The sequence below is a fragment of the Cryptotermes secundus genome, unplaced genomic scaffold, assembly GCF_002891405.2.
Source record: "Cryptotermes secundus unplaced genomic scaffold, Csec_1.0 scaffold355, whole genome shotgun sequence".
NCBI classification, from domain to species: domain Eukaryota; kingdom Metazoa; phylum Arthropoda; class Insecta; order Blattodea; family Kalotermitidae; genus Cryptotermes; species Cryptotermes secundus.
In genome coordinates, this window is record NW_019737088.1 from 1,955,038 (window position 1) to 1,971,643 (window position 16,606).

The 16,606-nt window shown below is 39.7% G+C and overlaps 1 protein-coding gene across 1 annotated transcript in view; it reads right to left on the reverse strand.

Annotated features, from left to right (window-relative positions):
* LOC111870077 (putative ankyrin repeat protein RF_0381) overlaps positions 1-13,416 on the reverse strand; it is a 14,414-nt gene extending 998 nt beyond the window's left edge. Inside the window, exons 1-3 of the mRNA XM_023862059.2 lie at positions 13,301-13,416; positions 11,716-11,870; positions 15-980 (exon numbers count right to left, since the gene is read on the reverse strand). Of these exons, the coding sequence (XP_023717827.1) occupies positions 15-980; positions 11,716-11,862 (1,113 nt within the window). The 5' untranslated portion in view covers positions 11,863-11,870; positions 13,301-13,416. The remainder of the gene's footprint in view (positions 1-14; positions 981-11,715; positions 11,871-13,300) is intronic.
* Between the last annotated feature and the right edge of the window lie 3,190 nt (positions 13,417-16,606).

Genomic DNA, 16,606 nt, shown 5'->3' on the forward strand with positions numbered 1-16,606 from the left:
GACAGATGTAGTACTGTATTGCGTTCCTTGTTTTTAGTGCGAATATTCACATCCGCGCCCTTCTTTAATAACAATTTTACGACACGGATTTTCCCACGAAAAGCAGCCCTATGTAAAGGTGTATGTCCCTCTTTATTTATAATTTCCATTGATATCCCATTCTCTATTAACCATTCTACGATAGAGACATGGCCCATACTGGCAGCCAAGTGAATTGGTCTATCCCCTTTTTCATTATTTGTCTGTACAGACATATCAGCATTATATCGAACCATTGTAAGGAACATTTCTAAGTTTCCAGCTGCTGCTGCTGAGTGAATTACTGTCTGGTTACGGAAGTTGCAGAAAGCTGTGAAATCCGCTCCATTCTCGAGTAAGATTTTAAAAATATCCACATCTTTAACCAACACTGCAGAATGCAATGGCGTAATGCCATCCATATTCACAATTTTTGCATTGACATCGGCGCCTTTTTCTATAAGGACTTTAACCAGCTGGGTATTGCGGCATCGTATAGCACAGAACAGCGGACTTATTCCTGCCATACTTTCCGTATTCACTGACACCCCATTTTCAAGGAGCCACAGGGCAATTGCGTCGTTACCCGTTAAAATTGCTAAATGTATCGGCGCAAATCCCTTCTCGGTGCCGTCCAAGGATGTCAAACTTCCACCATAACTTGCCAACAGCTTCAGACAATTGAATTCCCCAAGTTTTGCTGCAATGTGCACAGGCGTCTGTTCACGAAACGTGGCCCGGGTATCCACGTCGACCCCTTGTTCAATTAGCAGACGAATGAGATCGAGATGACCATGCTGGACAGCAGAGTGAAGTGGACTATCTGTGTCCGTATCAGTTAGCGTGAACTTGGCTGAGTGGGACAAATTGGTAGGGACTCCATTATCCATTGTATCACTGTTGTTGACTTCTCTAGGGTTAGGGCACCACAATGGATTGATTGTATTAGTTGAAGAAGAGATCTGAAAATTGAAATAGAAACAGACTCACTAGGAGATGACACTAGTTTTGACTGACATCATGACTAATGTTAAAATTTCAAGTTGTATTAATTTGCTAAGATTGTTCCCAAAACTGTGATTCACGAATAATTATCTGTGCCGAAATGATTATTTTTTGTATCTTAAAACTGATGTTATCAGAAATCCATCGATTAATCGTAAATTAAAATTCCTTAAATTTTCTGCCAATACATTTGAGCATTACTTCTTGTTATTTTCAGGGGCTCTCTTTTACCACGTGTGTCGTGATTTATACGTATATTTAATACAATTAATGTATGTCCTACATATACATATTCCTTGTTATTTTCTGTAATTAATTAGTTAATTAATTAATGTTTATACTAGTTTTTATGTGATATAGCTCTATAATTATTATATCTTGATTTGTGCTTCTGAAAGTGAAGGTTATTACTTTTTGTAGAATGATTTCAGTTTGCTGTATCGAAATATAAAGCAATAATTCAAGTCAATTCAATTCAATCCAATTCAATTCAAATCGTGTTTATGAACGTGCAAACTTAACATCACAGAGGCCAATTACAAAGCTAGCACGAATAGAGAAATCCACAAAGTAATAAAAAAAATACAAAAATTGTAGTCTATATTAATTACACAGTTTGCATGAATAAGATACGGAATCAAACATACACAGACAAAGCCACAATGTGAGAATTTGAGTTTAAATAGAGCATCATACAATAATAATAATAATAATAATAATAACGAAATTAATAAAAATAATGATAATAATAGTAGTAATAATAATAATACTAATAATTACAATAATAACTCTATCAACATAAATCAAACCTATCATTGATGAGTGAGAAATTAAAATATTGTGACATGTTGCGCAACGGAGAACCCCTCCACCAGGAATGACGCGGCGGGTGAGTCAGCGATTCGTCATCCACCCTCCGTACGGCGACGTAACGCGCAACGCGCGGTGACGTAAGACGGCGTGGGGTAACAGCGTTGCTACGTAACAGGCACACACGGCCACTATATAAGAGAGCTGCACTGCCTGCGAGCAGAGTTGTAATGTGGCCGTCGCCGAGTTCAGTTGTGGTCGAGCTAACTTCTAGCCATCCCCGGAGAGAGTTGAAGTGAATCAGCCGCCGGAGTGTGTTATCAACTGTTCTCAAGGCAGCAGCCTGCGAGTGGAGTTGGAATCTAGCCAGCGGCGAGTTACGAGTAAAAGTGTGATAATCAGTGACAGTTTGTGATAACTGAGAATTAATTGGGAGTGTGTAACACAGTGACACTTGTATAGCTCCCGTACTGTGAAACGTGTAGTCTACCAACAATAGCGTGATTTGATTTGCGAATAGGGTTATAAATCGTGAAACTGCGCAATATTTTTGTAATTAATTGTAGCCGTGATTTGTATGTTAAATAAACCAATTAACAGTCCGAACAGCGTCTTAAGTAACGGAATACGTTGCAATATGTACAATTTCAAATTGATTCGAATAGGCATGACAGCAATAAAATATAAAAGAATTCAAGTTTTAATGGGTTAATATGTTAACTGATTCCAACTTTTATTTATTTACATGCGAAATATGATTGACAGAAACCGTTCCGATTGCAAATATGTCGAGATCTTTACCCACCGCGTTGGCAGCATAGGCGCACCGAGCAGAAGGACAGTGTTTATTAGTGGGACAAACACCAAACAATGAGAAGTCACTAAGATTGCTGGGAGGAACAGGAAGGCTAACATTTTCCATAAGAGAAGAGCAGGATTTAAGACCACGAAAGACCTGAACAAGAAAAAGTGCATCAAGGTGATGTCTCCGTTTATGTAAAGATTGCAGACTTAATTTCTCTAAAGCATCAGTATGATTATATAAAATATGAGGGGAAAAACGATAAAAACAGACGGACGCAAACTTCTGCTGGATGCGCTCAAGCTTATTAGCATCAGTCGAGTTTATGGAGTTCCAAACTACTGAGGAATATTGCAACTTGGACCTGACTAAAGTAAAATATAGTACATACAGACACTCCAGGGAGGAAAACCTGTAGGTAATGGAGCGAATAAGACCTAAAATCTTTACGCATTCAGAAAATATGTAATTAACATGTGTGTGAAAATGTAACTTTGAATCAAAGAAAACACCCAGGTCCTTAATACTGCTGGTGCGTGTAATGATAGCATGACAAAGCTGATACTCGTAGCTCAGAATTTTTTTTTTCTGGTGTATGATACAACACGCGTTTCAGCAATATTAAGTTTCATGGAGTTAGCAGTGCACCAGTCACTTACGGAATTAATGTCAGATTGAAGTAAGAGGAAATCATGTGTAGAGTTAATAATGCGGAGAATTTTTAGATCATCGGCAAATATTAGAAATTTACAGTAGTTAACGAAGTCACATAGGTCATTTATAAATACACTGAAAAGAAGAGGCCCCAGAACAGAACCTTGCGGCACCCCGGACGTTACGCGAAAAGGCAGGGAGATTGTGCCAGAAACTCGAACCCTGGATTGTCTGTTGGCTAAGTAACTGCGAAACCAGCTAACATAAGCATCAGAGAATCCGAAGGAGCTTAATTTATGCATGAGCATATTATGAGGGACGAGGTCAAAAGCATTAGAAAGATCAAAATAGACGGCATCAGCTTGACGCTGACCGCGGACAACAGGCGTCAAGAAGTCGAGAAACGCCACCAAATTGGTAACTGTAGATTTAGATCTGGTAAAGCCATGTTGGTTGGAATTAAATTTAGCGAAATGAGAAACATGATCATGAATAATAAATTCAAACAATTTAGAGAAATTACTGAGAATAGAAATAGGCCTGTAGTTGCTCACAGCGGCATGATTGCCTCTTTTAAATACTGGTACAACAGCAGCAGGAAAATACTGCTGCGTCAGGCTCAAGTTAAATATATGCCTAAGTATAGGAATAAAAATACCTGCACAACTTTTGATGATAAAACCAGGAATACCGTCAAGTCCAACAGATTTTGATGGTTTTAGCTTCTTGATGGCTTTGTACACATCAGCATCAGAAATGGGGGCAAGGGATAAAAGTTCAGAAGATTGCGAAACAGGATGAATGACCTTAGAGCAGTGGTTAATGTAAACAGATTGAAAGTGCTTAGCAAATGAATCAGCAACAGCTTCGGGCTGGACTAGGTGTGTACCATCAACTTCTAGATGAATGGAACCGGATCTATGCTTTCTGAAATTAGATATGAATTTCCAGAAATGTTGGGGCTGTGACTTTAAATTGTTATCAACTGACTTCAACCACCTAAGCCTGTCGGACTTGATGGTGTTTTTAACTAGTTTTCGATAATAGGCGAACCTGTCGTAAAAGTAATCAGAAGGATTCTTTTTAAAATGACGGTGGAAATAATTTTTCTTGGTGATGTAATACCTTAAGGTATAGGAGAACCAGTGAGGGTATTTAGACTTGTAGCGATACCCACAAGGAAATGCCTGCTCCATGGCACTTCTGACAGCAACACTGAGGCTGGCGACTGCTACGTCAACAGAAGAGGTTTCATACACGCTTGACCAGTCATAAGTAGATAGAATGTTGTAAAGCAAAGCGTAGTTCCCTGCTGCGAAAATTTGATAACTAAACTCAAAATTTAAATTACTGTTAACATTAGGTAACAGAACATCAATATTCAAAGGAGGGTGATATATATCAGGCGCGACAAATCCAGAGTCGGTAGGAACAAACTTAAGATCAGTGAAATTTGCAAATACTAGGTCAAGCAGGTTAATAGTGTCAACAGCCTCAACGCACTGCCTTAGGCCAATAAAACATGTAGAGGTGTATATAGAGTCCCCTTTGATTTTAGAATAATGCAACTAGAAGGAGGTGTCCCGTACTCCCAGTTGAATCCAGGAGCATTGAACTCACTGCGCAATATGACGCGAGTACTGTTCGTGTCTAGATTGTTTTCAAGTTGTCGGAAATAGGCAGTAACGACTTCCGGTTTTGTGTCAGGGGAGAAGTAATGGTTACCAATAAGCATGTTTATGCCATCAGCAGTGGGAACCTCGACCCACACACATTCAGAACTGAGTTCTAAATCATACCTGCGACTGCAAGAGCCCAGGCTAGCAGTAATGGCTGTTAATACGCCACCACCGCGAGCCTTGTTTATGTACGGCCAGTCAGACCGGTAAACGGTGTACTGGTTAGGAATCAGATTGTGATCGTAGCACAGGTCGGTGAGCCACGTCTCAGACAGACAAATTATGTCGTACTTCGAGGCGCACACGTTGTCATAAAATTGAATATTAATAATAATAATCGAATTCTTATTTATTTACATGCAAATTAAAATCTCAAAGCCAATTAAAGAGCGAACACAATTATAGAAAAAGAAAGAAAATACAAAACATTGCAATTTATATAATTTAATTAATAATAATTTTTATTCCATTAACACAAATACAACTTGCCACTAATAAGCGAATTAAATACAATTTTTATGTTTACTTTTAGGGTTTTATGCTGTCACAATTTTTTCGATTCTGTTACATATGACATAATCAAACGTGCTGTATGATGACACAAACCCCTAAATCTGTATAAACAACAGAAGGAAAGTATCTAAGAATGTATATTTACAATGAACGCAATATTATAATAGCTGAAAGAACAATGGATAACACAAAATATGACTGAAAGAAACAATTTGTTTTAAATATACCAAATGTAATAACATAAATTTCGCTAATTCTATATTTACCATGGGCTTATGCAACATTCCAAAGGCCTGTTATAAATTAAGAACGAGCAAAGATAGAATGAAAGGAACACTTACGCACAGAGACAAGCCGAACAAAACCAAACCAAGGAATTTGAACAGCAGTCAAATTCAATACTTCAACTTTGCCAGCCGTTGTGCGAAGAGAAAGATTATATGTACTTTCGCATTGCTTATATTAATATTGTGATGTATAGACCCATTGCTAGGCGACAACTCAGAAAACAGAATTCCCACAGGAGTCAACGCGCACAACAATAGGACGTCTCTTACTAGGCAACGGATCAGTAAACACAATTAAAATAATACGGGACAATAGAAGAAGACGTTTTCCATTGGATCCGCCTCGAGGATATATAACGATAAGTTACAAGGAGCAGTGAGTTGTTTTAAGAAGCTGAGAGAGTTCAGCTGAAGAAGAGTGCATTTGAGGGAGTTGATGTCGAAAATTGGGTCGAGTTCTGGAGATTTCAGTCGAAGATGGTTGAGAAGAAATGGCAAGAAAGGAAGTGGGTGGTGCAAAGAAGACTTCGTATGTGATTTGAAGTGACAGTGAGACTGTTAAAAATCCGTTGTCTGGATAAGGTCTAACCGTCTAGTGCGTTAAGGCCCTTTGCTTTGGGCACCACTCCTTCTAACAGTCTTTCTCCGGCAGTCCTCTGAAGAGCCCTTTGGTTGCTGGTTGCAGCTGCTCCTCTAGCCGTTCCCTCCCGCCTGTGGTTACTTTGAGTTGGCAGGTTGCGGCTGCGTCCTCCTTATCCAGTTCTGTTTCCCTTTTGGTTGTTCTGGTGGATAATAGCTGTCGGGGTATAGGTTATCGGGTTGCTGGGCGCCAGTAAGCTTACTGTCGGCTTACGTTTCTGGAAAAAGGGGGGGGGGGGGAACGGGAACGACAGGGGGTCGGGGTCGGGGTCTGGGAACTGGAAACTACAGGTGCTAGGTACCGCGTTCTCACTGGAGCGATGAGATTCTGTCTCAGGGGAATACGGGCCTCGCGTCAGCGGGAAAGAGAAGAGTGTTTTGGGTTGGCACTAACACACACTCTGTTTAATTAGCCAATCTTGCTACACACGTACATTTAACAGCACTTGTTGCACAAAACACATGGAAATCTCGCCAACGTTGGCGACCGGATTCCTGGCTAACTAGTTAGGGGCTGTGTCTTTTAGCACAACCCCTAGAACTGCACTTGCACTTATACTTTTAGCACAAAGAAAATTTCACGTTAAATTTAGAAGAGTTATCCAGAGTATTTTCCTGCAAACACTTAAACATAATTTCGGCTGTACACTTGGAGGGTTGTTCAGAGGACTCCTCTTGCAGACTGACCCTGCTTCGAAGCAAGAAATCTTCGCGGCTTCGGCTCCGCCTCCAAGTTACTACCCTAATTTCTGCTGATTGGAACAATTCGAATTTGGGGAGTTAACCATAATTCTCACTGCTCCAATCACATAACTTTAATTTGGGACTTTGGATCTTAAAGTCCTAACGTCGCTTTAGAAAGCTGCCTGAAAAATTATACTAGTAGCGTGGGTTGCTGGCCTTCCCACTTTTGACTTATGGGGTTCAAAACTTGTCAAGTGTAACTTTACCAAAGGATCCCGCCGGTCAACTTTCTAACTGAATTTCCAGGAAAACTCTGCGGGGTGCTTCCTGTCTGGTCTTTGTAGCAGTGAAGCAGGCCCTATTCTTGAAACCAAGAATCGGGCTAAGTCACCCTTGAGTGTTCCTTGCTACATCTTGTGTATAATTACTCTAAAAAGAAATATTGATTACAAATAAAGATGGTGGTGTCATTGGTATGGCTACAAAGGCTAGTGAAGACTGAGAAAATTGGTGCGTGTGTAACGGTGAACTAGAAAGTGTGAGAACACAGCGATAGCGCTGTATTGCCTGTAGTCCTGAATTGTGAATAGTATATATAGTTCAATAGAACCAATTTTCCCATCCAAAACCCGTCTTATAAGTCACGCACAACACTCTAATACACGTTACAATACTTTAATATGAAGAACAATTATAAAATGTTATATAAAAAAAACAATTGGCTCAAGATACCTCAATATCCATGCAAACAACATGATCAGCAGAAGCACATCTTGCAGAGGGACATTTTCTACTTGATGAGCAGACATCGACAAAGCAAAACCTTTGGCCTACCGGGCAGGAACTCGAAGATTAAGTTTCCGAAACATAATTATCTTTGACTTTTTCAAAAGGCAACGTAACCCCATTAATATTAACAAAGTAAAAATCGTTCTTTCGGTTTAACATAAGTATTAATAATACCTCAATTCTCTGTGCTTTGCTGTGTGCTCGGGTTTGCGCGTTTTATTTATATGTGGGTCGATGTAAATTAATTCTTAGGTTGCTCTTTAAAAATGTTTATATTAAGTGCTGTTCTGTTCCTTAGTCGATTTGTTTAATTTTTCTTGCACAATATATTTTTTTTTCATAATTTGTCATTTTCCTACAAAGCCTCTTCTGTCATTTGATTAGTCTCTTGTCCCAAAAGTAAAGTTGTAAAGACGTCCATGAGCTAAACTAATTAAGCACTACGCCATGAAGGCATATGGGGGGGGTGGATGTATAGACCCACATTTGCTTGACCTCGGCACCAGCCGGAGGTGAGTGGTCCGCTTTAACCCCGGGGAAAGAGTTCCCGGTACCCATTGGATAGGAGACAAATTCTTGATCCTACCGGGACTCGAACTCAGATCTCTCAGCCTTCCAGCTCGTAGCCAGTCTCCGGCCCCTGTTCCGAAAGTGTGACCTTGGGTCATCTCCACTCTTCCTAATATTCCATTTAGAAATGATATTCTAAATATCTCTCAGAAGAGACTCAAGTTTCATGTGTTAACAGCAACGGATAGAATAGAAACGGATAGAATTACAGCAAATTACACAAAAAAAGCCAATTTATGTTTTTTTTTAAGTTTCTTGAGGGAGGGCGAGACTGTGCCCACTGGGTACATTGGCCATTATTTGGCCTATTGTACCAGCCCCGGATGATATATGATGAGTGTGGAGCAATCGGTGGAATGAGAATTAGCAGGGGAAACCGAAGTTAAAAAGTAGAAAAGTAAAGCTATCCCTGTACCAGGCCGTGAAGGCCCATAGGGTTGTGAGACCTTGAGGGTCCCACGTTGTAACCGTTCATTCTAATTTGTGGACTATTGTGTATTAATTAAATCTGTATTAAGTTAAGATTACAAAATTACAAACAAAGAGATCCGGCAGATAGCCAGCTCTTACACGCAGAAGGGACATAGTTCAAGTTTTGCTATGTGTACAGGAAGTAACATCTGGTACTTTCCTGGAATTCTGGCAGTTTCAGCAAAGATGGGAAGTCTTTGAGAATTTGAGAGCTGACAGCTTGGGACAGCTATAACTTAGAAGTGGGATGGCCGGAGCCTCATCCCATGGTCGTAATGCATCCAGGGGCTGTCAACCTTAGCATCAGCTCAGCATCTGCCAGAATCACAGAGCAAAGCAACATGATTGGAAATTAAAAATTTAGGGAACCTCCTAGTTTGAAACTTTAACCAATGGCAAAAGTGGAGGAGTGGATTTCTCTTGGAGTCTGGGGTTCGTGGACCTCAGTATTCAGAGAGAGTGCATTCCACCTCAAGGAGTCTTCATCCAACTTTCGGCAAAGTCGGACACAAAATTACAACTACGTCCCTTCCGTAAAAGTATTATAAATAAAGTTCTAAACAAGTGCTACTAATAGATTCATTTGTATTCAGTAAGCTAAGCTGGAGGGAATTAAATGATTACTAAGTGCAACGGTCTAAAGAGGTGTGTGTGATTGTAGTGAAAGATTCTTCCTGCCCTGCCCGAGCCAGACCCGTGTAAGACCCGGGATATGAACTCAGCTCTACCAATTACCGAACAGAAACCAGATACTCCCGTCTTTACCTACTTGCTAGACACCTAAATGTGTACAGGAAGCGAGCTCTCGCCTAACAGCTCCAACAACCACAATTCTCCTCCCTTCCCACATAACTTCTTGACATCCACGAGAAGAGGGAGGACGGTGATAAGTGGAGCACAACATAGGATCAAGGAGGACGGTTACAACATTATCTAGACAATCGGCTCGAAGATGGCAGTAAGGTTGTCGGCTTTACGCGCCGGTCCGCTTTGCTCCCTAGGAAAATTATTTTAATTAATTCCTGGTACTCATTTCTGTTAGAAGCTGAGTCAACCACAGGGTCACAGTGCGGCTGGAATAACTAGGTTAATTGAAAAAAATCCAATGACCTCATCGGGACTTGAACCCGCGACCTTCTTTCTTGTAGCACAGCACCTCAACCAACTACAAGTACTCAGAGGAAACCTGCCCAAGTGCAACTTTGTGCACAACAAATCCCACATGACCTGAACTGGGCACCAACCCGGGCCGCCGCGTTGGGAAGCCGGTAACTGATTTCCTGAGTCGTGGCACGGTCGTATGGCCTTATGTAAGCATACTTTATAATATCCAGTATATTTCTGAAAATTTAAAATGAACGTACTTAACACGTCTAAGTCTACGAGAATTCTATTAACGATGTATGACAAACACAGAAAGCTTTACATATGACCTTATGTGCAGTAGGCATTTTGACTGGTTAATATGGGAGAAAATTGGAATTGCCTAGCATCTTTTAGTGAAAGAGTCCAATGATGAGTTTTAAACCAAGCTGTCCAGATTTTAGGAGCTGATTTACATCATCTGTGGACGGATGAGCAGACGTGGCCTCAACGTATGAAGTCTTCTGTTACTCGTTGCAGGAAGTCGAATGCCATGATATATACATTTTAATGGCTTACTCGCTGAAACGGAAACCCTGAAAATGGCAAGTAAACAACGCCGAAGGAAGCAGAGTGCCAATGATTATAATTTAATTAAATTTTAAAAAATACTCTATCGGAGAGTTTTCATTAAATTAATGTAATATTTTGATTTGATCTTCCCTCTTAAAGTAAAAAGAAATACTCTCATGTGTTCATTATTATTTTTTAAATCTCATAGTTGAGGGGTGGAGTCCAGCTGGGTCCACTCGGCACATCTGCCACTGTTTGGCCTATTGTACCTGACCCGAGTGATTACGATGATAGAGAATTTGGTAGAATGAAGATTGGCAGGGGAAACCGAAGTACTCGGAGAATACCTGCCCCAGCGCCACTTTGTCCACCACAAATCCCATTTGACCAGACCGGGGCTTGAGACTGGGCCACCGCGGTTGGAAACCAGCGACTGACCGCTTGAGCTATGGCGCGGCCTGTGTGTTGACTATGTACTCTTCCTGTTCCCTTTCCCTGAAACTTTCAGTCGAACTGGCAGATATTCACGGAATTTGTTATTTGAGACCACTTCAACTTCGTACTGTCCGCTTTCCTTCAATCTGCAATGATAATACGGTGGTCGCTTGAACACCCGAGACAGGAGCGGCAGCGGTGCTACTCAGCGGTCTTTCTTTTGCTTGAAGTTTGCTGTGTAACGACGCTGTCACTGTAGAGGCCGTGCAGCGTCGAATAATGGTTACATTTTGTGAGTAAACCAACATATCATTAAAATAATAAATTGCCCCCTCCCGCTGCCCTATGTAGATCTGACTTAGTGTTCCACTTCTTGCCTTCTGTAGTTGTACATAGACGACAAAAAGTGGAACACAAAGTGTGATCATTAAAAATATGCTACTTTGGTAAAGGAATACTCTCTACATAAAGTAGGGCACAAAATGGGCTGCTGCAGTCAGTCTCAATTTGAATACGTTTCTCTTCTTTTGAATTATATCACAAGTACTTATATCAACGAACTGAACGCATGCAGGATGAACACGCAGCCCTCTGTCCCTATTTACATTTCAATGTTTCGTATGCTCTAGAGCATGTAAAATTGCACACATTACGTCAGAGAATGCTTCGGCTAGATACAATGATGATACTTAATCAAGTTTACCTTGGATCCAAAATCTGCCCCGTTTTCGAAACTCTTGGTCCTCCAGGCCCTGCTCGATATAGCAGACGATTTTCGATATTCATTTTTTTCTCCTCGAGCAAAAAATTGTTCCCCTTCTTCATCCGATGAAGTCGTTTGGAGGGACATTTATGTATCTGGAACCGAATCTGTCTCTTAATAATAGTTGATAATTTTGCTTCTTCATTACTTGCTTACTCATGGAGCTGAGCCCATCTTGAGGAGCCGTCAATTCTGCAGATACTCAAGAATTTATCAGAATTTTATGGAAACCGAAGGTTCATTGCCGTGTTCACAAGTGTCCTCCACTGGTCCCTATCCTGAGCCGGATCAATCCAATCCCATCCTGTCCCTCTTAAGATCAATTTTAATATTATCCATCCATATACGCATTGGTCTTCCCAGTGGTCTCTTTCCTTCTGGCTTTCCCACCTATACCCTATATCCACTCCTCCCACGTTCGTTCTACATTCGCTGCCCATCTCATCCTCCTTGACTTGGATCATTCTAATTATACTTCAACAAGAGTACAAGTTATGAAGTCCCTCATTACGCAATTTTCTCCGAAATCCTGTCACTTCATCTCTCTTCGGTCTAAATAATCTCCTCAACGCCCTCATCTCAAACACCCTCAGCCTATGTTCCTCCCTTAATGTCAGAGACCAAGTTTCACACCCATACAGAACCACAGGCAATTCTTATGTTTTTGGACAGCAGACGCGAAGACAAAAGGTTCTGGACTGAATGGTAGCAAGCATTACCCGAGTTCCATCTCCTCTTAATTTCCTCCTGAATCAGGTTTTGATTTCTTATTGTTGTACCCAAATATCTGAACTGTGTCACGTTTTCAAAACATCTGTTTCCTATCTTTATGTCATGATTTTGACTGCATTTTAGTGACGAGCCAGTAACATATACTTAGTTTTTTCTGTGTTTACTTCTAGACCAACCTACTTACTTTCGTCAATTAAAGTTTGTGTTTCTTTCTTTACGGTATCTACATTATCACCCGGTAGATTCACATCATCGGTACAGAACAAGAGCTTATGTGTCCTGTTTAATTTCAGTCCAACCTGGTTTTCCTGGGCCTTATACTCCGAAGAAAAGTTGAAAAGGTGTGCCGATAAAACATCTCCTTGTATTAGAGCTTCTTCATTACTACCGGTAATTATTATAATATTAATTATATTCAAGTTTAATTGGTGTGCATATTTTTAGAATTGATTTTGCCTAAATGACATATATTTCATTCCTTTTTTGTCTGTGAGCAGTTTACTTTGTTCCTCTCTTTGCTCATGCTTACTTTATAATTTGGCTTTGGGCTGATGAGTAAGAACGTAAATAAACAATGAACTGAGAAATAGAATTGAACTATTTCAAAGCTCACTTATTTTGTCTTTTTTGTTGTTAGTCTGTTTCCCTATTTTGCTCCTTCTTACTTTATATTTGGTTTTTGGGCTGTTGGGCAAGCAAGTAAATATATAAATATTTTAGTTTAAACGTTATTTAAACCTCCATGTTTTCCCATGTGCTACAAATATCGCTAAGTGTCCTAAGGGACACTTACCTCAAATTGTTCTTCGAGTTTGTGTAGCAGGTAGCGGATCTCAGCACACGTCTAGCCAGCTGGACGTCATCTACTCACATACGCAGTTACGTACTTGGCCACAGGACAGTAGGGTACTCAGTGTTTGACAGGCAACATAGCCACCATGTCGTCATGAACGTCATGAACGTCATGAACGCAACACTACCGCCCAAGTGTTCGGAGAATAATCTATTGATACATAATGGCTTTCGTCAGTGCCGAGAGCTCGGGCGGTAAGAGGGTATGCTCTCATACCACTTGCCCTGTCGGTAAGAAAATATTCTATCATACCACCAGCCTTTGTGTACTGCTCCCTCCCATAGAACCACTAGTTCACATGAGTAGCTACAGATAATTTGTACCCTGACCTCTTGTACTGCAGCGGTTCTTACTCTGTTTAGTGTTTTTTGTTTACAAACCGAGTTTAACATGACTTCACTCAAAACCATCTGGAGAGGCATGAGCTAAGTGATATCAACTCAGTTCTAAAACAGAAAACACACAACGGAGTAAGAACCTCTACAGTACAAGAGATCAGGTTGCAACATTATTTATCAGGAGAAAGTTTCTCACCGGTGTCTGTAAAGGATGAACTTTTCTAATTTTCATTTCATATATCCTGTTGTGTTATAATATGCAATTTCTTCAATGAAACCGTCGCAATAACAACTATATTAAGGTCAGTGCCAACTTTGGCTCTGCTACATGTTTCGGCTATTAAAAGCCATCATCAGGCATATATATGGCTAACATATATACACCACTGAACTGCAGTACCAGTAAAATTGGATACAATAATATTAATTATATTAAAATACTTGGCGTAAAAGTACAATAAATTAGACTATATAAAACAAAAGTTATACTATAAAACAAGAATAAAATTCTTAAAGTGATGCCTTACATCATCGAGTCAGTCATTGTTTTTGTGATTTTGTGTTCCCACGGACAAATTGGAGTATTCTATATTTTGTGTATATATAATAAACTGTTTTGGAGGCTCATGATATAGATGTAGTAATATTAATGTTAATCTGAAAATGGTATAAAAGTAATAGTATTAAATGTTGTTATAATTAACAATTGATTTTGGTATTGAAGATACAGTGTATTATTTACTTACTATTTAATCGGTGCCTCATCTTACAAAGTACTGTCCGTTCTGTAGGTAATGTAGTCCGTTGAAAGTCAACCGACGTTTCGGAGGAATATATCAACTCCGTATTCAGAGTCAAAGAANAATTTGGTGAAGTGTGTTAAAAGTCATTGCAAGTGGGGTGGGATGGGGGGAGGAGTTAGAAATAAGGTGTATGCGGAAGTGGTGGAAGGGGGGTATGACTGTATATTATGTTTTGTATGTATCAATGATTACATCGTATATAGGGTTAAACATTTTGGTAAAATTATCATTTAGTTGCAAATTAATTTGCAGATTTCATAAATGTGAAATCTTCATGTGTATCCAAAGTTCGGCCTTTCTTGCCGATGTATAGAATATTCTTTTTATTAATTAATTAAAGACTGGTTAACCCAGAACGTAATTACAATTGAAACTAGTTGGATAGCTAATGATTAATTTTTTTCTAAACCTAATATACTACTTAAATAAAAACTAAGTCACTTCCACTGAATTACTTAGTACTTTAAAATTTAACTAGTTCGAATGGTTTCTTCAGTTTGAGTCGCCTAATGATAGCATAGAACTTTTAATGTTTTATCTATCGCACATTATGATTTCAGGCTCACTGTATATGTTACATAAAATCATCTCCATCCATGTCAATATAAGTTGCTGCAGAATATTTGAAAACAGTATTGTTGTGCCACAACGATTGCGACACAAAAATTTCTTTTTATATCTTACAGCTACCAACAATTTGTTGTGCCCTGATATGGGTCAGTGACTGTACTCACACCCTATCGGACGTTCCTAGATAACTCTTAATCTGTGCGGTGGAAAACATGCTGCTCTCGGGAATCCAAAATAACTCGAGTGCTCACCAACAACATTAATATAATCTATATAAATAAAAACGTAAATGTTGGTTTGTCTCTGGTCGAATATCTCCGAAAAATTTTCACCGATTGCTTCGAAATTTTGCCAGAACTTTGCATTCGAATACGCGTGTGTTTTTATATAAATATTATGTAGATGTCACACCTGTGACAGGTAAAAACAGGTAAAAACATGTCACATGTTCGGAATCCAGGAGTCACTTCCAGAGTAACTTTACCGACTGCTTCGAAATTTTGACAGAACGTTGCATTCGATAAGGCGCGTGTTTTTATATACCTATTATGTAGATGTCACACCTGTGACAGGTAAAAATAGGTAAAATCATGTCACATGTTCGGAATAAAAGGAGTCACTTCCATAGTAACGCTAGAACAGTTGCATAGGTTCCGTTGCGTAACAACGGATTAAACCGGAAAGTATACTTCCATGGAAACGCAATAACAGTGGGCCGTTGCATATGAATTGGGGTTCCGTTGCGTAATGACGGATAAAACCAAAGACTTCTACAACGTGTTCTGTGCTAGCATTTCCTAAGCAACAGATGAAACTAACTCTTCGATAAGGTATTTCCTATCCCGTCCGACCGCTGGCTATATGTATAAGAGAGTGTAGCTCCGGCGACTATTCAGTCTCGCGAGTGTCTCGAGCATCACGAGGTCACAAGTATCACAAGAGATTCCCGGTGAAATCACAGCAGAGATCCTCAGTTTGCACTCAGAGTTTTGGATTCGACTCTGGCAGCGTTTTCCCGGTGATAGACAACAGAAGGCTCATTGTATAGCATCCGCCGAGGTATAAATAGCCCAGCCTTATTTTTCATTGCTCTTCATTTCGTTTTCTTAACTGTTCTCTTTATTTTTCAGTGTAATTTGCGGTGGGATTGAGCTGTGTTGATTGATCTGCGTTTGAATTGAAATATTTCGTTAGTATTTTTAATTTTTTTGTTTCTTTGTTTTCCATTTCGTGTTCTTTCCTTTTTTAATATTTTGCAATTTCATACGTTTTTGTTAAAACTTACTTTCTTTCTTTCTTTCTTCTTCTTTCTTCTTCTTCTTCTTCTTCTTCTTCAGTACAATCGTTCTGCTTTAGTTCATCCAAATAATGCCTCGCAGAAGAACAAGCTTAGGTCGTCGTACTCTCGGAGCGGAGGCAATGCGTCGAGTAATTTAAAATCAAAATGGGAAAGAAAGGGCAGACTGAGCCACAGCAAGGCGTGGTCGGGCACAGCTAGTATATAATGAAATAAATCACCATTACAACAAACAACC